The sequence below is a fragment of the Artibeus jamaicensis genome, unplaced genomic scaffold (assembly GCF_021234435.1).
Source record: "Artibeus jamaicensis isolate MK-2021 breed Jamaican fruit bat unplaced genomic scaffold, CSHL_Jam_final contig_419, whole genome shotgun sequence".
In the NCBI taxonomy this organism is placed as follows: domain Eukaryota; kingdom Metazoa; phylum Chordata; class Mammalia; order Chiroptera; family Phyllostomidae; genus Artibeus; species Artibeus jamaicensis.
The window spans coordinates 3,257,059-3,278,208 of NW_026521824.1; the positions used below are offsets into that span (position 1 = coordinate 3,257,059).

General features: G+C 42.5%; 1 protein-coding gene and 1 long non-coding RNA gene across 5 annotated transcripts in view; one reads left to right on the plus strand and one right to left on the minus strand.

Annotated features, from left to right (window-relative positions):
* PIGL (phosphatidylinositol glycan anchor biosynthesis class L) overlaps positions 1-21,150 on the minus strand; it is a 73,073-nt gene that overhangs the window by 34,621 nt on the left and 17,302 nt on the right. For all 4 annotated transcript variants that reach the window (XM_053665693.1, XM_053665692.1, XM_053665691.1 and 1 more), the window contains exon 2: positions 20,655-20,754. In XM_053665693.1, the coding sequence (XP_053521668.1) occupies positions 20,655-20,754 (100 nt within the window). The remainder of the gene's footprint in view (positions 1-20,654; positions 20,755-21,150) is intronic.
* On the plus strand, positions 11,915-13,575 carry LOC119064468 (uncharacterized). The gene is made up of 3 exons (XR_005085404.2): positions 11,915-11,987; positions 12,782-12,837; positions 13,258-13,575. It is a non-coding gene; the product is annotated as an uncharacterized LOC119064468 (long non-coding RNA).

The following is a 21,150-nucleotide window of genomic DNA, read 5'->3' on the forward strand; positions in this document are numbered from 1 at the left end:
AGACCAAGGCCTCAATTTAAACCCCTTTTTGAAGGTACTATAAATAGATACCCATTCCTCTTTGACTCAGGTCCTATGGCCACCCCCACAATGTGCCTTAAGGGCACAGGCTCCCTGCTTCCCATCTGGCAGGCTGCTATCACCTCTCTACAGACAAAGGCCGTCAACTGACCCTCTTAGGACTTTGGTCAAAGGAAAATCACTGAAGGTTTTTCAGTAGGAGAATTATATGAATCTCAGTACTAAATAATTTAGTTATTTCTATTGCTTCACTAGCTACCTCTACCAAATCCCTAGGGCATCTTCAGTGGAGGGCAGCTTTAGGCTTTTCAAAGCAGTGTCCTGCTAGCCACTCTGTGTGGTTCTCATACTGCTCCTGCAGTAAGCAGGACAGACAGCTCGGCTGGTGGGGAATAGGTAGGAAGAGAGTACAGTCCAGTACAGTCCAGCTTTGTTCCCTGGAAATAGGAACAAATATGGTATGCAGAACATGACCTGCTGAGCTCGACTGCTGAAGGAAAAACAAACACAGGAATCAGGGAAAATACCTTAGTGTGAAAACAGCTACTTATATCCTCCTGGTGCAGAAATCCACATAAATATATCAAGGCATCATTTTGGAAACTGAAAATACCAATAATAGTCACATAGACTTGATATGTAAACCATGCAACTGGTCTTGGTTCAGCAAGGGACAGGTATTCTAAAGCAGCTGCTTTGCAGCTTGTTACTTTCCCAGAGCTGTACAGGCCTACTGGGAATGGCAATAAAATTATGCAGTTTAGAGTTCCTAGAATCTTTCTTTAATTATCAGCAAGGCCCTTTATGATTTTTAAACCATAGAGGTTTCCATAGAGGCTGCATGAAAGTTTCATTCATGCAACTTGAATGAAAGAGTATGGCAATCTCAGATGCTGACGTGCCTGGGTAAGTTTCCTAAAATGTAAAGCTGAGCAACCCTTTCTGGCTTAGACAGATATAGTGAGCTGACAGACACTTTGACCAGCTAAAGTAGAGATGACAACCGAAGCGCTGAGGACTAGGAAAACCAGGGACTGCAGCAGGCAGTGGGTGGTATGGTGCTTATTTGATGTGCTTCTCTTGTCTCCAGACAATTCCAGTCTACAGAGCACTCTCAGCTTGGAAATGATAAAACCAAATCTCTGCAATGTCTGTAAAGTACCTTGTACCTGCTTTCTAATTTAGAGACCTGAGGTCCACAAAGCTTTCATTCACTCTATATCTACAATCAGTCAGGTGGTGTGTCCTGTTAAGAAGCCAGCAATAGAGAACTAGGAGTTATTTAAAACATTAAAAAGGTCTATTAAAGATTGTTTAAAAAAACAGGTATCTTACAATGCAAGAAATTAAGCTGCTAGCATACATTCTTCCAATTTTCACTAAGAATCAGCGAAATGCTAAATTAAAGCAGGACATAATGCTCATGTGGAAAAGGGCACAGGGAAAAGTGCTGTTCTATGCTATTGGTGCAAGTTTAAAAAATTTTTTATTGATTGATTTTTAAAAAGATTTATTTTATTTACTTTTAGAGAGAGGGAAAGGCAGGGAGATAGGGAGAGAAACATCAATGTGTGGTTGCCTCTCACATGCCCCCCACTGGGGACCTGGCCTACAACCTAGGTATGTGCCCTGACTGGGAATCAAACCAGCAACCATTTGGTTCACAGGCCAGCACTCAGTCCACTGAACCATACCAGCCAGGGTATTTATTGATTTTTTGGAGAGAAAGAGAGAGAGGAAAGCAGAGAGAGAGAGAGAGAGACATTGATTTATTGTCCCAGTTACTTATGGATTCATTGATTTTCTTGTATGTACCCTGACCAGGGAATCAAATCCACAACTTTGGCGTATGTCAACAATGCTCTAACCAACTGAGCTACAGACCAGGGATGTTGGTGTGAGTTTAAATTGCTACATCTCAATGAGAGGACAATTTGGTTATATGCAATTATTTGTGCCTTTTGACCTTATCTTTCTAGAAATTTACTCTAAGGAAATAATTAGAGAAGCCTTCAAGTCTCAGTCAGCTCCAGCAGAGACACCACTTTCACTGTGACTCAAAGCGGAAGGAGGCCCACAGTTTGGTTCTGCCTCCACGAAGCAATCTCTCTAATGTCCTCATTTGTGGCTTACGAAAATGCTAAAGATAATAGTATTAGGGGTGTATTTAAAGCAAAAGTAAAGAAAGTATAGATATTCCAAGGTAAGGAATGTTGATGGAAAAAACCCCAGAAAACCCCCTCAATTTACTAAAGTCTAATTGTGCTTTTGACTTCTCTAAAAGAATGAGACATACAACAGGAATAGAAATGTACTTAGAGGAACTGAATTTTGAAAGTAAAATAAGTTTGTGAGAGAACTTCTAAATAAAGGGCTCTGAAGGAGTCCAAGTCTGAGAGTGGAGCCTAGGACGCAGGGGCACTGGATTGAGGTGCGTGGGCCTGGGAAGCAGGAGTGAGTGGCAGAGGGATGGAGGACCACACAGGATGATTTATCCACCTGACGCCCCATCTGGGACTGTCTGAATGGGATGCTAACTCTCCAATGCTGTAGGGAGAGCAGGCTTCGGCACCTGAGCCTCTGAGCCATGGCAGAGAACACTTAAGGCAAAGAGCAAGGGGTGCGAAGTGTGTCCCCCCCCTCCCCCCGCGTCCCCTCACCTTGCACAGCCCTGGCCACGGCCTGAGGAGGGATCTGGAGCGGCACACACCCCACCCCACCCCACCCCAGAGGGGGTTCTGAGAGAACAGATATTGCCCCTCTGACCCACCAGACTTAGCACACACTGGCTCCCGGCCTGGGGCTGAGGGCAGGGATTCCACCCGCAGCCTCAGGAGGCTTCAGCCCGCGGGGTGCGGTTTGCTTCGCTGCACAGTGACAAGGGATTCGCAGGAGGAGAGGGGCGAGGACAGAGGGAAAGAGCGCCTGACGGTCAGGGCATCCCTTGCTCACCACGCAGCCATCATGCTGAGGTTGATGAAGCTCATGAAGCACCTTAGGAACACAACGGCACTGCGCTGGGCTCTGAAGACCTCTGAGGAGAACGAGGTGTTCTGGAAGCCATCAAACACCACAGAGGACGTCCGCTCTCGCAGGGCTTGTGGTCCGATAACTACGGTGGGCACAGCCACTCCCCCGAGGTGTATTAGGCGAATACCGTGTTAACACCATCGGTCAGCGTTCGGAACCTGACCCGGCCCAGACCTTGGCGTGCAATTAACCAGCAGATCTCTCAGCCCAGGGCTCATAAACACGACGTTTGTTTTCACACCGGCTCAAGTGCCGACCTTTGTCCGTATGTTCGAAACAAGCCCTGGAGGGCTTGTTTAGGATCGAGCCCGTACAGTCATGGAAAGGTTTGGTGAAAGTCTGCGAGCGTCAGTTCCCATGGCCGCAGGCCCTGCTGGAGAGGAAGAGGCGCTGCCACCGCGAGGCGGCCAGTCTCGGGTAAGGGCTTCTCTCAAGAAATTGTGCTCCTCTTGCACAAGGCCCTCCGAACTTTCGCATAGGCGGAGGCTGCGCACACATTCTAATTTGGTCTGGTGGCTGGCGCAGCCTAGCTGGAAGGTGCAGCCAGTCCCTCCCCCACCACCTCAGGCACATTTATAAACTTGATGACTTTCTTTGTTATCCCAGGCCAGCAAAGGTCATTTGAGTTCACTGAACGGAGGAGGGGGGCTGGGGGGAGGGCGGAGAGCAGGATGATGGCTTGGGGCCTGGGGCGGGTAACTCTGGGCCCGAGGAGCAGGGCTGTGAGAACGACTAGAGTCACAAGAGCTCAAAGGAGTTAGATGCTAAAGCTATGTCCTTCTAAAGCAGAGAGGGCAATTTCTGGGCCTGTCTCGGGGTCACAAAGACTAGCCTAAGATAAACAGTAAGGAAAAGAAACATTTAGAGAAAAGAAGGGAAGGAGAAAGGAAAAGACAGAAAAAGAGGGCTGAAAAAAGAAGTTCATGCATAAAAAGCGATCCTGTTTTTTAGCATCTACTCTGAGAAGAGCCCCATCCTCAGGCAGTTTAGGAGCTCAGACAAATACTAAATGTCTCCAGAGACCCTTGTCCCCATAAGGCTTAAAGCTTCCAACCCTAAGCATAAAATGGATTTTTCCTTTCTCCTAGGACATAAAAGGAACTTGCAAATCATGGCTCTTTGGTATTATACTGAAATCAGTTATACTACCTGTGCCCGCTCTTCTCAGATAGATGCATTTCATATTACTGCAAAAATAAATTCTATAGAGTTTGCAAAGTTTATGTGAGAAATCTTTTTGCAAAAAATTGCCAATTTGCTGTTTCCTGTGGCTGCTGAAAAACAGAAAAGAACCTGCTCACTAAACTCACTTCCAAGAAGTCATCAGACTCTGCTTGTCCCCAGTAGCCTCAAAAGAGGTGGTTCATTAAGAGGCAGATGCCTGTATCCAAACCCCTTGCTCCTTACCCCACTCCTGACAGAGAGTGGTGGTGGGAGTAGGTTCACAAGTATTTGTGGATACATGAAGACTGGAAAGGAACCTCCTGAGTAGCATAGAGAAAGGGGCAGTAAAAAGGTGCCTGAAATTTCTGCTACATAGGTGGGCCTTCCTTCCTTAATAAATTAGGGTTAATTCAGAGAAGAGTTCCATCCCTGATTTTGGCAAGCATCTGAAACGCTGCAGAAGCCAAGCAGCAAGACAAGACAGGAAGCCACAGTGTTAGGGCCTTGAATTCCTGTGGGCTGGCGAGGTCTTGCTGACAACAGCACCCGCTGCTGAGGGCTCTGTCCTCGACCAGGGTGATTGAAACTGTGTGTTCTCTGGTCAGGGAGGAGAGGTGTAAACCATTTGCTCTCAAGTGCCCTTGGTTAGGGAAGAAAGTTATGATTCACTAGCTGGCTGTAGGTTGTTCAAGTAATTTGGCCTTGTTTAATTATCTTATCTCAGCTTCTCCACTCCATTTGCCCAGGAATTTTGCTTCAGGATTTCTGAAGAGGATGACACTGGAAACCCTGGGAAGGTTTTAAGGTGGGAATGGCCCTTGAATATTTAGGTTTCTCTGAGCTGCAATGCACTGTGCAAGATGATATAAGGAATGCAAGTGGGCAGAATGATCATACTAATGTTCAAATATTGAAATCTAAGACAAAAAAAGTAGTATAAAAAGTTAAGCAAATTGCTATGAGGGTTCAGAGAAGAGAACTATGAGGTTTTATGGTATAAATCAAAGATGTTTCATGAAGGCAGGGCATGTGAACTGGGGAGGATGCATAGTCCAGAATCCAGATTGAGAAAAACAGCCTGAGCTAAGTTGTGCAGCTGTGATTTGAGAACAGGAAGTCCAGTTCAGGGGTGGGGGAGCAGACAGTCCCCATCACCTTATAGAAGATTGGTTGACAGCTAGGAGTTATGAAGGGTTGCAGTGGGAGTGGCAGATCAGGTATATTTTAGGAAATTAGCCTGGAAACAGCCTGAGGAATACACTGAGTGACTGGAGGATGGGTCATCAACTACAACAGTCCAGTCCAAAAGGAGTGAGCAAAGAACATGTATCAAGGACCCATGGACAAAGCCAAAGGAGGGTAGGATTAAGGGTGGGAGGTGGTGGTGGGAAAATGGAGACAACTGTTTTTGAACATTAATAAAAATTATTAACAAAAACAAAGGGAGAGAGCATGGGAATTAAAAAAAAGTGAACAGCTGACAGCTATTATCTGAAAAACACTTTAACAGATATAGCAGCTAATTGGATGGTATTGCTACAGGACAGGGGCCAGCCTGGAGCAGGTCTGCCTCAGGCTGGCCTGTACTGTGTGAGTTCTTAACTTTGTGCAGAAAAGATTCCACAAGATGAGTCCAGATGATTTTGAGAGTATGTTTATTAAGGCTGGGGACAGGGAAACAAAAGAAGGGCTTAGGGTGGAAGCAGCAACAGGAGAGCCCAGGCGGTGCTGTGCTTCGGCTCCACAGAATCCTTATAGGAAAGAAGTGGTGAGCCAAGGTGGGACTGCTGTTAGCGCACTGGGAAGTAACATTCAGTGACAGAAGTGAGATAAGACAAAAGGATGTTGTTAGCTCACTGGAAAGTCAGAGAAAAAGGGAGGCCTGGGGGCAGGGTCGGGGTTAGCCCAAGCAAGCTGCCATTGCCGGCAGCTTCCATGGTTACAAGTCTCATGGGGACCCTTAGAGTTTAGGAGGAAGTAAAAAGTTCATGCCTGAGAAGGGGTATGGGCATGCCCTAGAGCAAGCCCGAACCAGGTCTTTGTCCTGAGGGTTTTTATCTACTGTGAATGAGAATCTCAGGGGAGGGCTTCAAAAGAATTATTCACCAGCTTTCCAGGTGTGTGTTTAATATGTTGATGTGTCAAAATGAGCATATATGGGATTATTCTTTGGTTTGCTTTACTGTTCTACTTTTGGGTCTGCCTGGCTCTAATTGGGTTTTTGTTATTTGTTCCACTGACTCCATCCATGCTTGGGTTCAGTTGGCACAAATGGCATTAATTGGGGCTCTGTCCTCTATGTCCCCGACCAGGGTAATTTAAACTGTGTATTCTCTGGTCAGAGAGGAGAGGTGTAAACTATTTGTGCTCAAGTGTCCTTGGTTAGGGAAGAAAGGTCTTATGATTCCTTAGCTGACTGTAGGTTGTTCAAATGGTTTGGCCTTGCTTATCTTGTCTCAGCTTTTCTCCACTCTACTTTCCTGGGAATTTTCCTAGCTTTTTACTATCCTGTCTCATTCCCCTCTTAGAGACTTCCATCCCTGATATGTTTTTGGGGCTGATGAGGGTGAGGTTATGTCTTCAGTAACTGCTTCCTGCTGACAATGGTCACAGTCTCTACCTGTAAATTATAACACTATTCTCCAATTAGATTTGTTTTGCAAAAATGAAGGCAAATACAGTAAAATACTTTATACTCAGATGTTTATGGCCCTTTATACCAAGATAGAGATTTAAGGGAATCTTGTAGGATGTGTGTAGCCATAATGTCAGATGAATTAGAGGACACCTCATAGACCTGGCAAGATGCTTCTTTTGTCTCTAGAGGGTCACTCCCCTGCCGCCCCCAAAGGGCAGCTGCCACTCTTTAATTCCTCCTTTGCTCAGAACTGCTGGCACCCGCCCCTGCTCACAGTTCTACCACCCCCAGGAACAGAACTATCACCCAAACCCTAACATGTTACCTCTGAGGGAAGTGGCAAATTAGGAGCCTGGTGAGGGGATTATTCAGTATGTGCTCCCTTTTCTATGTCTGACTTGGCCCTTTGCAAATAAAAACTCAAGTCAGTTTTCCAAAGACCTTAGCAAATTCAGAGGTTTAATCACTGAATACTGACTTATAACTTAACTTAGAATAATTTACACATTGCTCTCTCCCACTACTGTACTGTAGATTAAAAAAAATAGCACGTATTAGGAGCTGCAAGGGCTTATGCTGATGAGTTAGGTGGTCATCATGCTCAACATTGCATATATGGACCAGGAGGAGATGCATTCCCAGATCAGGAGCCTAATTGGGTTCATCAAAGTGGGACGGACGAAGGGCAAGAGGGAAGGGACTGCAGGACCCATATAGTTACTTGTTTTATAGATGGGATAAATAAATATATACTATTACGCCTGTTAATTATGACAAACTAAAAGAGGTTATTCAAGAAAAGGATGAAAATACCCCCTTTTAGAGAGAATTAACAGAGGCTTCATGAAAGTACACAAACAGTGACACCAGTCTGTTGAACAGTCTTCTCAAAGTAGTTGAGTTTTTTCTTTCAAACAGGACCCAATATTATCTGTAAGCTAAAAATGAACAAAAAATTAAATTAGGGGAAAAAAAGATCCATATATTACCTGAGGTGAAAAAACCCTGCCCATAGAATTGTGGGTTGAAAACCAGCCATGTTCTCTAGGCAATAAAGGTGAATCTATCTGTACCAACCCTCTCCTTCCCCAGCCTTATAAGACTCCTGGCCCCTTTGTGTGTGGACTTAACAAGGGCCCAGGTAGACAGCATGTGAGGGGACCCTACCTAGGAACAGCCTATGACCCTTCACAGGAATTACCAATATAAAGGCCTAATTTAGACTTGGCATCCAAAGGGCCAGCGATGAATTTTAAGCATCTGCATGGGCATCAAGCTCCAGTCTTTCCCTCAACAACTGCTGTTTTTCTAGGTTCACGGGCTGTTTCTCTACTGAGAGTAGAGCCAGCACACTTGGTCAGGACCTCATGAGGGTCTGGTGAGACCCCATGATAAAGCCTAGTGACTTGTTCCAGTTTCTTGTCCTAGATGTTGGCTGTGGTCTAGCTCCCAACAAGGTCAACTCACAATCACCTCAGGGCCACTTGCCTGACTTTGACCTTCTCTGGAGCTAGACATTCTTAATGCAGTATCTTACCCACTACTTTGGGCCTCCTTGGAAACAGACACGAGCCCAGTTCACACCTGCATTCACCCCATCGTCAGGCTACTCTAATCTGCTGTCTGACTCACTGGCCTGTGTTGCTTAAGTCCCTGTACTGCCAGCACACATATCTGTCTGGTATGACAATTGGGAGGGCAGAGAGATACAACAGGAACTAAATTTAGGTTTGATAGCAATAACTTAAAAAACTTATATAAAATCCTCTCTTGGGAAGTATAGCAAAATAAAAGAGATGTAAATGAAAGTTTAAAAGTTAGAAATATACATGAATGTGTTAAAGAATAACATTGAGCCTAAGACCATCTTATGTGGGTTTCACTGGTCTCTTAGGCAAAAGTTCTTTGTATTATATGCATCCATCTAGAAGGCACAGTACTTTTTTTTTTTTAATATATTTTATTGATTATGCTATTACAGTTGTCCCATTCCCCCCTTCATTCCCCTCCACCCTGCACACCCCTACCCTGCTACTCCCCACCATTAGTTTATGTCCATGTGTCACAAGTTCTTTAGATTCTATATTTCCCATACTATTCTTGCCCTCCCCCTGTCCATTTTCTACCTACCGTCTATGCTACTTCTTTTCTGAGCCTTCTCCTCTCCTTCTCTTCCTCTCACTCCCCTGTTGCTAACTCTCCATGTGATCTCCATTTCTATGGTTCCATTCCTGGTCTAGCTGTCCTCTGTTTTAGGTGTGGTTGTTAATAACCGTGAGTTTGCTGTCCTTTCACTGTTCATTTTTTATCTTCTTTTTCTTAGATAAGTCCCTTTAACATTTCATATAAGGGCTTAGTGATGATGAACTCCTTGAGAAGTTTATCTGAGAAGTACTTTATCTGCCCTTGCATTCTAAATGAAAGTTTTGATGGACAGAGCAATCTTGAACGTAGGTCTTTGGATTTCATGACTTGGAAAACTTCTTTCCAGCCCCTTCTTGCCTGTAAGGTCTCTTTTGAGAAATCAGCTGACAGTCTGATGGGGACTCCTTTGTAGGTGACTGTCCCCTTAGCTCTTGCTGCTTCTAGGATTCTCTCCTTCATTTTAATCTTGGCTAATGTAATGATGATGTGCCTTGGTGTGTTCCTTCTTGGGTCCAACTTCTTTGGGACTCTCTGAGCTTCCTGGACTTCCTGGAAGTCTGTTTCCTTTGCCAGATTGGGGAAGTTCTCCTTTATTATTTGTTCAAATAAGTTTTCCACTTGCTCTTTCTCTTCCCCTTCTAGTACCCCTATAATTCGGATGTTGGAATGTTTAAAAATGTCCTTGAGGTTCCTAAGCCTCTCATTTTCTCAAATTCTTGTTTCTTCATTCTTTTCTGTTTGGTTGTTTTTTTCTTCCTTCTGGTCCACTCCCTTGATGTGAGTCCCAGTTTCCTTTCCCTCACTATTGGTTTCTTGTGCATTTCCCTTCATTTCACTTAGTTTAACCTTCATTTGTTCCTCTAATTTGTGACTAAAACCAACCAGTTCTGTGAGCATCTTGACCACCAGTGTTTTGAACTGTGCATCTGATACGTTGGCTATTTCTTGGTCGCTTAGAAGTATTGGCTCTGGGGCTTTGAGCTGTCCTTGACCCATAATGTTTTGGTCTATCTGCGCCTGGTAGATATGAGGGGAGGAGCCTTAGGTGTTCACCAGGGCGGGGTGACCCAGTGGCTGGAATATGATGCTGTATATGGGGGCAGGGTAGGAGAGGAGCAATGGCGCTTGTTCCACATGCTCTCTCAGATTTTGGTTCCCTTTGCTGCTTCCCGCAATCAAACTGGGCTCTTCTGGTGCTGGTTCCTGGATGTGTGGGCTTGTGATTCCTCCAGGACCCTGTGGGTCTCTCCAACAAACTCTCTGTGAGCCTGGGAGCTTTTCTTGGCACCCTGAGCCCGAAAGTTTTTCCAATTGGTGCTTTTAGGCTTTAATTCCCGTCGATGGGGCCCTAGCCTGTGCGGTGTCTTGCTACTCGCTCCTACACCTGGTTTTAGAAGGCACAGTACTTTTGATGTCAACAAGTCTAATCTTATGCCTTAAAGGCTCTAAAACTGACAAAATCAGCATTGAAATCATATCAAAATCTAGCTTGTATTAATGAATGTAAAGCAAACTGTTTTGCAGCAAGGTTTTCCAACAGAGTTGTGCAAGAGGACTCTGGCTTTTTTTCTTGTCTTGGCCTCATATCCTCACTGCATGTCTTGACCCATGTTCCAAGCTTGTCACATCTAGCCTCACTCTTGATCTCCTGTTTCTAACTTATCTGGACTTCGGACTTGAGAGTTGACTCTAGCTTTCTGAGAATAGCTTTGGTCCTCCATTTGTGATGGGCTGCTTTGCAACACTTATGAACACCTTTCCTGACTGAGCCCAGCATAGCAGTCCTAGTGGCTTGGACTTTAAGCCATCCCATTTGAGTACCTGGGTCGCCAATGGGGGCCACCATGTCGCTAGTCAGAGTATGAGCCTGTCACTAGCTGCTAAGACTGGGGCCCTCCTTTTGCCCAGATGCTATGGGCATGACTCTAACACCTCTGTCCCAACAGTTGTTCAATGGCTCAGTTTTGCAGTGGGGCAGAAGGGAAAATTCAGGCCTTCCAAACTAGTTCTTTCCTCTTTTACTAGGGTAAAATTTGGGGGGTCCAGTCTGACAGGGAGGGTGGGAAGATGAGTCTTAGTGGAGGTGATGTATATACTCAGTCACTAAATCCACACAGTGGGAGCCCCTTTGGCCTCCCCTCTCTCTGATCTTTAACAGCCAATTTGTCATCAAGTCATAGAAACACTACCTCTGTGACAGCACTAGAAACCATCTCTTCTCTCTGTCTCCTCTGCCACTGCTTTATTTCTGACTCTTACACAGTTGATCCCTGAAAGAGTAGGGGTTGGGGGGCTGACTCCTCACACAGGCTAAAATCTGAGTGTAAGTGTTGACCGCTTCAAAACTAAGTCATTCCTCAGTATCAGTGGGGGATGGGTTCCAGGACTCCTGCCAATACCAACATCTATGAATGCTCCAGTCTCATATAAAATGGTGTAGAAGGTACAGAACAATGCATACAGTTGACCCTCCACATCTGTGGATCCCGAGCTGTGAAATGAAAAATATTCTTTTCCATCTGTGCTTGGTTGAATCTATGGATGCAAACCTGATAGATATGAGGGCCAACTGTGTATTTATTGAAAAAAAACCTGCGTATATGTAGACCTATGAACTCCAAACCCATATTGTTTAAGAGTCAGCTGTATTTCTTGCTTGCTTATGCTAACTGGTACCAGTGCACTAAGTCTGGACCCTCTTTCCAAGCTGCTATCTACAACGTTGTGGGAGAGAGCTTTCTAAAATGCAAATTAGATTAAGTCATTGCCTGCTTTAATATATTTTAAAGCTCCTCAGTTTTAAAAAATTGTTGAAAGTCTTTAACCTTAACCTAACACACAGTCTTCATAATCTGCACCTGCCTAGCTAGCTCAGGACATCTTCTATCACATTCCCTCAAGCATGTTGTTCTCCAGGTATCCAGAAGCATCACTGTGTGTGGAATGCATGTAGCTACCTTCTACTTGTCCTTCAAGATTCAGATCACAGGTAACCTGGCTGTGGCATCTTTCCTGACTCCTGCATGAGAGTCCAGGGCAGTGTTTGTGGGCTGGCCTTTGGAGTAGCCCTTCTGCTCTACCCTCATATCATTAGTTGGTTTATTGGCCTTCTCTACTAGCATGTAAGCTCTCTGAGGTCAAGACCTTGACTTTTTATTTTGTATTTTTATGATTAGTATTTGAGATTTAGCATATGCTAAAAAAATGAGTGTTAAATGAAGAGTAAATGAATATGGGGATGGGCTGGGATGGGAGTAAAAGACAGAAAACAGTACTTGAACAACAATTAAAATAAATAATAGTAATAATAATAATAATAAAGAGTAAATGAATAAATACATTTCAAAATTAGTAAAGAAACAAACAAACAAACAAACTGAAAGCCAGAGGCCTGTCATGAGTTCTCCGTTTCCTCCTGAGTTCCACATGAACTTGGCTGAGTGGGGTACAGGTGTTTTTGTAAGCACCTTCACTCACAAGTGCAGAATGTGCATGAAACACTGAGAACCATAGGCTTAGGGAGAGTAAAGAAAAGGCGAAATGGACTTGATATAAAACCTGTAGTATTTAAGGACCAAGTATTTGAACAAGAGTGGCTGAGGATGACTGGCACTAAGTGGCCAGGGAAGTAAGGAGGTCAGAGGACAGTTAGGGCCGAGTATTGTTATGAATGGTGGAAGTAGTTTTCAGAAGTGGGGAGAATGGTCAACACTGATCAGAGCTGCTGAGAGAGCCAATAAGGTTTGGACTGAAAACTATTTGATTTATCCTACAATTTGGCAGTTATCAGTAACCCTGATGAAGAGGAATTTCAATGGCAGAAGGAAGAGAAGAGATGGGTAAGCCAGATTTTACTTTTACTACATTGGGGCATGAATAAAGGGGTGAGTGTGTGCAGGTGGTGTGTAGAGATAATGAAAGATTATCAAAGAAAACAGAGACATAGGGTGGTAATGGGCCTGGGGAGAGTTAAGTGGAGGTTTTTGTGTTTGTTTGAGTGTTAAGGGAATACTCAACAAACATATGGTAAGAACCCCCCAAAATGAAACAAGAACAGAGGGGTTAATGAAAATTTCCACTAAAGCATGCTATTGGTGTAACAACTTATGTGGCATAGATCAGGATTACTGATGAAATGTCAGTAATGAGCTGCAAATAACATATTGAAGTGCAGTTCCTGGCAGCTAGTTTTAGGAAACAGATCATTGTTTCTTATTTTCTAAACTATCCTCTCTAAATTTTGCAAATTTATTTTGTAGGTAAGGCAATGGAGGAAGCAGCAAGTTACATCCTGTTCCAGGCTAAGGCCAGAAGACAAAGTGGCTCACAACAGGGAAGTGGTGAAATCGACTTTCACAAATACGATGACAGGGAGTGGCATTCTGGGCCTCTTGTATTTTATCTGACAACCCTGTTTAGGGTACATGAACTTTTTGTGGGGCAATTATTCTGCTTATTGAATCACAAAGTGTTAGTTGTGAAAAAGACCTTAGAGATAATATAACTCAATTTTAAAATAGAGCTAATAAAACTTTTGTTTTACACCCACTGAATACTCATTCTCAAAACTACATAAAACACAGAAAAGTACAAAGAAGAAAGTATATACTGCTTTTTTAAAACACAATGATTATATCATGAACAACTTCTTGGATTATTAAACATGCACAGAAAAAACTATGAATTGTGGTTTAATGTTCTGGACCATGGCCATATAACTGTCTACTGTTATAGTTAGCTTGCTGCCATTTTTTTTTGCTATCATAAATAGTATTGTAATGAATATCACAATATGGGGTCACTTTGAATCCTATTTTTGTAGTATCTGCAACCACTTTTTATTTTAAGGAGTAGTATTAGCCACAAATGCATGTTTTGTTAAGACCACTGCTCCCTTGTCCCACTTTACTTCTTCTTTGCTGACTCCGCCAGTCATGCTACTTAAAGGCCCAGCCTGCCTTCAGTTCCCAGAGTAATCTGTCTCTGAAGCTGTACTTGAAGCAGCCTTCAATTTTCACATATTGGCTCCATATCAGCTAGGCTCACCTTGGTCTCTTTCCCTGGTTTCTTTTCTAGGAAACATTCTTGTTCATTGCACCTCATGGGAGGATGGGAGCCCAGCCTTGTTCTTGCCAACTAGGGCTGGAACTGTGCCCTGGAGCTTCTGCGGAGTCACTCCTTTGTGTATTTGGAGAAGACTGCAGGAGGCTTTATCTTAATCTCTTACAGTGAGAAGGGCACTTGGTCAGATCCACTTCGGCAGCCAGCATCCGATCTTTTTTGCTGTTTTAGGGGGGAGCTCTTCTTGGGCTTCAAAAGGAGAGGAGGTTTAATTACCAACATAACCCCAACAGACCCAGACTCTGCTTTGTGGCTTGTCTTTCACTATATGATTTGCATTGTTTTATTGGAAAACAGAAAGATTTTCAGGAACTGCTAGCAAGTCAGGCTTATTTATGTTTCCTAGTAGTTACTGGACTCTATTTCCTTATTAGCTAAAATTAGTGTATAAAAGCTTTGGGCTTATTAATGTCAAACTGATGTTAGGACAAGCACTAAAAAGAATGAGATTTTTATTGTGTTGAAACCTTAGGACAGTGTTGCCAAATCTGTAGAATGGCAAAATAAATAAATGTAGAAAAATCCTTCCAAACTGAATACTGAATACTCATTTAGGACTTTCCAAAGGGTTAAAAATAACTATGTAAATCAGAAATCTAGACTGCTTTATTTAAGAATGTGAAAACAATTTCACTTAAATCTTGGAAAATGGTTTGCTACTCACCATTTATGGGTAAATGAAGAAAAAGTGATGAAAGGGGGTTGATGAGGGGAGTGGGGTACAAGGAGACTAAAGGTAATGGCAAAAAAACACGATAAAGATTAAATTTAAAAAAAAAAGGAGGTTGAGATGCATAGGCACCCATTTAAGTTCTTCAAGACCACACGTTTAGATGCTGGCCACAGAAAGTAAATTCACGGTGTATGTGGAGTCATTCATTTATTCAATAAATAAGTACTGAACAACTACTATGTATCAAGGGTTATGACAGATGCTGGGGATACAGGAATAAAAAATATAGATGGGTTTATAGCATAGACTAAAATTAGTGTGCATGGTTGGATAAAATAGAACAATGAGAATGTAAGATAAGATGTCCAAGAAAATCTGGGCAAATCAGGATGGCGCCAGTCTCAGGTAATCCTTGAACTGAGGGTTGAGTATGAATAGGAGCTTGCTGAAGAGACAGGTAAGGGGTGTTGAGAAGTGAAAAAGCATGAGAGAGGCAGGCACAAGCACAGGCAAAGGTGTACACATGTAAGAAAGCATGGTATGAGAGGGGCTGGGAGCTGGGTCGAGGTGGAAGTATAGTGGTGATAAATGGTGATGGAAATATTTAATAAATACAATGATGGGGAAAAAAGCAAGCATGGTATGTTTGAAGCCCAGTTTAAATAGGAGCTGCAGAGGAGACACAGTTTGGGGTACTGGGCAGTCCTACCTATTTTTGTTATACGAACGGATGTGATGTAAGTAAAATGGGCTAGATCAGGAGTGTCAGACTCATTTTCACCTGGGGCCACATCAGCCTCGTGGTTGCCTTCAAAGGGTCAACTGTAATTTTAGGACTGTATAAATGTAACTACTCAACAGTTAAATGAGAGCTTGGCACTATCTCAGGGTAGGAACAAGGTGCTGGGCTAATAAAACAAGGTGGAGGGCTGGATTAGGCCAGAGGGCCTTGTGTTTGCCACCTGTGGGCTAGATGATGAGGCTGAGCAGGGAGATAGAGATCAGACCATGAACAGCTTTGAGACCTTTCAAGTTTTGTCAAACAATAGGTCATTGGGCCCCAGCATACTTTAATGGTCACAGATTACAATAGGGGGGATGTGCTTTGTGTTATTTCATCATATTCAGCCTCTCTTGAGGCTTCACCATGCCTAGTCAGAGTGCTTAGGAGCAGTGTATCTGAGCCTCTTCCCACTTACCCTCCAGAATGAGGCCTATGAGAAGACCATAGTGTTTATAAAAAGGCTTAAAAGCATTATTATTTTTTCAATGAACTCTATTCTACTCTTTTGAATTTATCAACTCAGATAGCAAAGTGTACATATTTCTAATTTAGCATTCACTTGTACGATAGAAGCTGAGTAGAGAGGGAGGAATGTTTTATCAGATATGTGGGGTAGTCTCTCTCTCTCACATATATATATGCACATACACACACATATAAATTTTAAAAAGTAGTAAAATCTTCCTTTAAAAATCAAACTGCACAAAATTCTGTGAAATTAAAAAATGAAAGTGTTCCGCTCTTCCTGGCCCCAATTTAGTAGGAGCTACTCTGAAGGACATCCTTTTAGAAATTATCTATACATATAGAAATATGTGGGCACTTCTTGTTTTCTTTTACTTTGAAATATAAGTTAAATAATTCTATGGATTCTTCCTGGTATTATTAAGAAGCACACAAGCAAAAGATGAGTACTAAATCCACAGGTTGCATTTCTAGTCGAATCCAGTTCCCGGGAGTCCTGGGAGCCTCTAACCGCTCTCCCTGGTCTGCAAATGAGCGTAGGAGTAATGAAGAGCTTTCCACAAGGGCAGCCTTGGTGCCTATCCTGCCAGCTCCGATCAGTCAGCTCCTATGTCTTGAAACTGCTCTTCTTTTTCTCCAACACCTATAACAGCATTTTGCCCATTCCAGGCATTTACTATGTATCTATTAACATCATATGACTCATTAAATTCACAGAACTTCATCAATATTAAGCTACTGAAAGTATCCATTTAGGCATCTAATGACTGACATTATGCCTTATTTTCTTCAGAACTAATTTTTTCCCCATCTTTAAGTGATCAGATAAGGGGTGTGCTTAGGGAAGCTCTTCTGGCTAAATGTTTCCGTGAAATCTAGCAATGAAGTTCACAATAATGGAAGTAAAAACTGACCACACACAAGGTCAATGATAATGTACTTAAACACATCCTGGTCTTTCAAATACAATAACAAAGTGGTGACCTACTTTCCTGCAGAAAGCCAGGAATCAATTCTGTCTTCCTTTGTGTTTTTGAATTCTAGCATTGCCATTTATTAAATGTGTGACCTCAGAGGAGTCTGTTAAATCTCTCTGAGCTTTAGTTTCTTCAAGCGAAAAAGGATAAGGAAACCTGTCTTATGCAGTTGGCACACGGGTTAGATGAGATGGTCTTTGTGAAAGTTTGTGTCAGGCACGGAGTAGGCATAAAACACAGTGGTTAAAGCCTAGGTTCTGGAGCCAGACTGCTCTTCCTGAAATGCCAACCCCACCACTTATGCTGGATGACATGCAGCAAATTGCTCAGCCTCTCACTAACGTATAGCTTCTTATGTATAACATCAGAAAATCAATTGGATTATTTAAAGGACTAAGTAAAATGGTTTCTTATCTATAACATCAGAAAAAACTGGATTACTTTAAGGATTAAATAAGATGGTTTTGGGTACTGACAATAATGGTTTAATACTATTTACTGTTATTATTATGAGTATAGGCTCTCCATAAAATTTCTTTTCTCTTCTTACCCTTCATTCTTCTATTTGACTCATCTAAATCACCTGAAGTAAAATTCCAAAGCTCTGCTTTTTCAGGGTTGTAAACTAAGAGGTTGAAAGACTACAGGCTACATGTTGCTATAGGGGTTGAATTGCATCCCCCCTAACCCCATCTGTTGAAGAATTAACCCCCAGTATGACTGCATTTGGAGGAAGATCTTTAGGAAGTAATTCAGGTTAAGTAAGGTCATAATAGTAGATTTAATCCTACAGAACTAGTTGCCATAGGACTATAGGACTGAATAAGAGAAAGACAAATTTCTCTCCTTTCTCTTTTCCCCATGTGACCAAAAAGTGAGAAGTTGGCCATCTCTAAACCAAAAAACAAATTGCCCCTGCTGGACCATGGTCTGGGAATTCCAGCCTCCAGAACTATGAGATAATAAATTGCTGCTGTATAAGGTTCCTGGTCTATGGTATTTTGCTATGGCAGCCTGAGCTAACATACATGGTTTCTTTGAGTCTTCAAACTGGTTTCTTGAAAATTTTATTTTTAAGAAATTTACTACCCCTCTACATTAGCATTTCACAAGTAGAAGATGTTGCTGAAGCTGCATGACCTTCAGGATATGTAAAACATAATTAACTAAGACATGAGAAGAGTAAAGATCTTGATAGCTGAGCAGAGACCTTTGATTGGAGAACTCAGATCTGATCCTGAAAAAAACATCTTGCACTGCTGGGCTAAAGAAAACACTTCATAGGCAGAAGTCTGTGTGCAAATGGGGTGCCTGAGCAGAGAACCCATTAATATCATTGTTCATATTAACAGAAAACAAATCACACCATATACCCACAGAGTAAAAGAAAAGTATGTCATCTTTGAAAACAAATGAGCAAATGATCTATTTCACAAGTCGACTCAAAACCACACATCTTCCAAGGATTACAGAGGAAGAAGTTTAGGAACAGATTAAGGAACTTGCTATGTGACACAGTTAATGACCTGATGAAGCTTGGGTTTCAGTCCTGGTAGTCTGGCTATAGATTCGTGCTTTTAAAAAACATGACAAAACCCACTGGCATGGACAGAGAAGAAATTTCCCTGTGGTGATCACAACAGCTTACCCTAAGCCAAGTAAAACTGACAATGTATTGAAATTTCCCCTTTATCTCTTTGTAGGGCACTGAAATGAACAGGAGATCCCCCTGCCCAATCTAACACAATGAACATTAATTCCCAACCACATTGAACAAGATACAGACTATCTTGCAAAATATCAGCTCTGGCCAAGATGGAGTTTCAGCCCCAGTAGTCTGGCTCTAGATTCATGTAGGTAGGAACCCTTCACTTCCTTGCACAACCAAAAGGAGGATAACAACCAATCTAAAATCAATAAACAACCAGAAGCACCAGAAAAATCAAACTGCGTGGCACTCTGACAACCAAAGAAGAAAAAAAAAAATCAATCAGAACTACCAGACCAGTAAGGTGGCGAGAGCTGGTGGAGAAAAACTACTATGAGTCTGTGGACCTCGGGGACAGGGCTGGCTGCAGCACGGTGACAGGCTGCAAGGGCTGTGTGGGCAGGGCTGACTTAAGGGGAAAATGAGACTCAGAGTTGCTACAGGGGTTGCTACAGTGGGAGAAACTCCCGGGCCCACATAAGAGTCCATTAGAACGTGCGCTAAGGACAAGCAGGCAAGCTGCATTGTTCCCTCTCTGGCACCTCCCCCACAGGCAGTGATGCAGCGCAGCAAAGAGGGTTGCCCTGCCCCCTTACAACTTACCAGCTGCACCGAGATAAAAAAATATGGCCCAAATGAAAGAACAGAGCATAACCTCTGAGAGAGAACTAAATGATGAGGACATAGACAACCTATCTGATGGAGAATTTAAAGCCCTGGTAATCAAAATGTTCACAGATCTGACTGAACTTGGTTGAAAAATGAAAAAACAAATGAAGGATATCCAAAGTGAAATAAAGCAAAATATTCAGGGAACCAACAGTGACAGGATGGAAACCAGGACTCAAAGCAACAATTTGGAACAAAAGAAAGAAATAGACATCCATCCAGAAGAAAAGAAAGAAACAAGAATTCAAAAACATGAAGAGAGGCTTAGGAAATTCTGGGACAACTTGAAACATTCCAACATCCGAATTATAGGGGTGCCAGAAGGAGAAAACCAGCAAGAAATTGAAAACTTATTTGGACAAATAATGAAGAAAAACTTCCCCAATCTGGCGAAGGAAATAGACTTTCAGGAAGTCCAGAGAGTCCCAAAGAAGTTGGACCCAAAGAGGAACACACCAAGGCACATCACCATTAAGTTACCCAAAATTAAATATAAGGAGAGAATCCTAAAAGAAGCAAGAGAAAAGGAGAGAGTTACCTACAAAAGGAGTTCCCATAAGGCTATCAGCTCATTTCTCAAAACAAACCTTGCAGGCAAGAAGGGGCTGGAAAGAAGTATTTAAAGTCATGAAAGGCAAGGACCTAAAGAATACTCTATCCAGCAAAGCTTTCATTTAGAATGGAGGGGCAGATAAAGTGCTTCTCTGATAAGGTCAAGTTAAAGGAGTTCATCATCACCAAGCCATTGTTATATGAAATGTTAAAGGAACTTATCTAAGAAAAAGAAGATAAAATATGAACAGTAAATTGACAACAAACTTATAACAAACGAACCTAAAAGAAAAGAAAGACAATGAAAACAAAAACTAAGCAAATAACTAGAACAGGAACAGAAACAGAAATGGACATCACATGGAGGGATCTCAGTGGGGAGGGGGAAGGGAGGAATAGGGGGAAAACAGTACAGGGAAGAAGAAGCATAATTAGTAGGCATAAAATAGATGGGGAGAGCTAAAAATGGTATAGGAAACAGAGGGCTCAAAGAACTTACATGTACAACCCATGGGCATAAGGGTGGGGAGGAATCCTGGAGGGTAGGGTAGAGGGGGAATAAAGGGAGAAAATACTGGGGAAACTGTAGTAGATAATCAATAAAAACACTTAAGAAAAAAAAGACTATCTTTCATAACCAGCAGCCAACAATTAATGGTGAAACACTAGATGTGTTCTCAATCAAATTACTAATACAGCTGAATTACCTGTTGTCAATAATCATTACACTGGAGGCTGGAATCCCCAAAACATCACAGCTCTGGAAAAGTTCTTTCTTACGAATCTCACCTTGATTGTAGTAATTTCCTGAAGATAACAGATATACAATGGAAGATTTAACAGTAGAGATTTATGGGTTCACTCATTCTTACCACATCTTGTTCCTCAGAGGATTTAAGCTCCCTAAAAATATTGTGGTTATAATAAAAAGTTGAAGAAAATACAACACTAAGATTACATCAGATTCTCCTGTGAGAAGACCGCCAGCAGCACGATCTTTTTTTTTTTTTTAAGATTTATTTATTTTCAGTGAGGGGAAGGAAGGGAGAGAAACATCAGTGTGTGGTTGCTTCTCGAGCACCCCCTTCTGGGGACTGGCCTGCAACCTAGGCATGTGCCCTAACTGGGAATGGATCCAACAACTCTTCAGTTTGCAGTCTGGTGCTCAATCCACTAAGCCAGACCAGTTAGAGCATCAGTAGC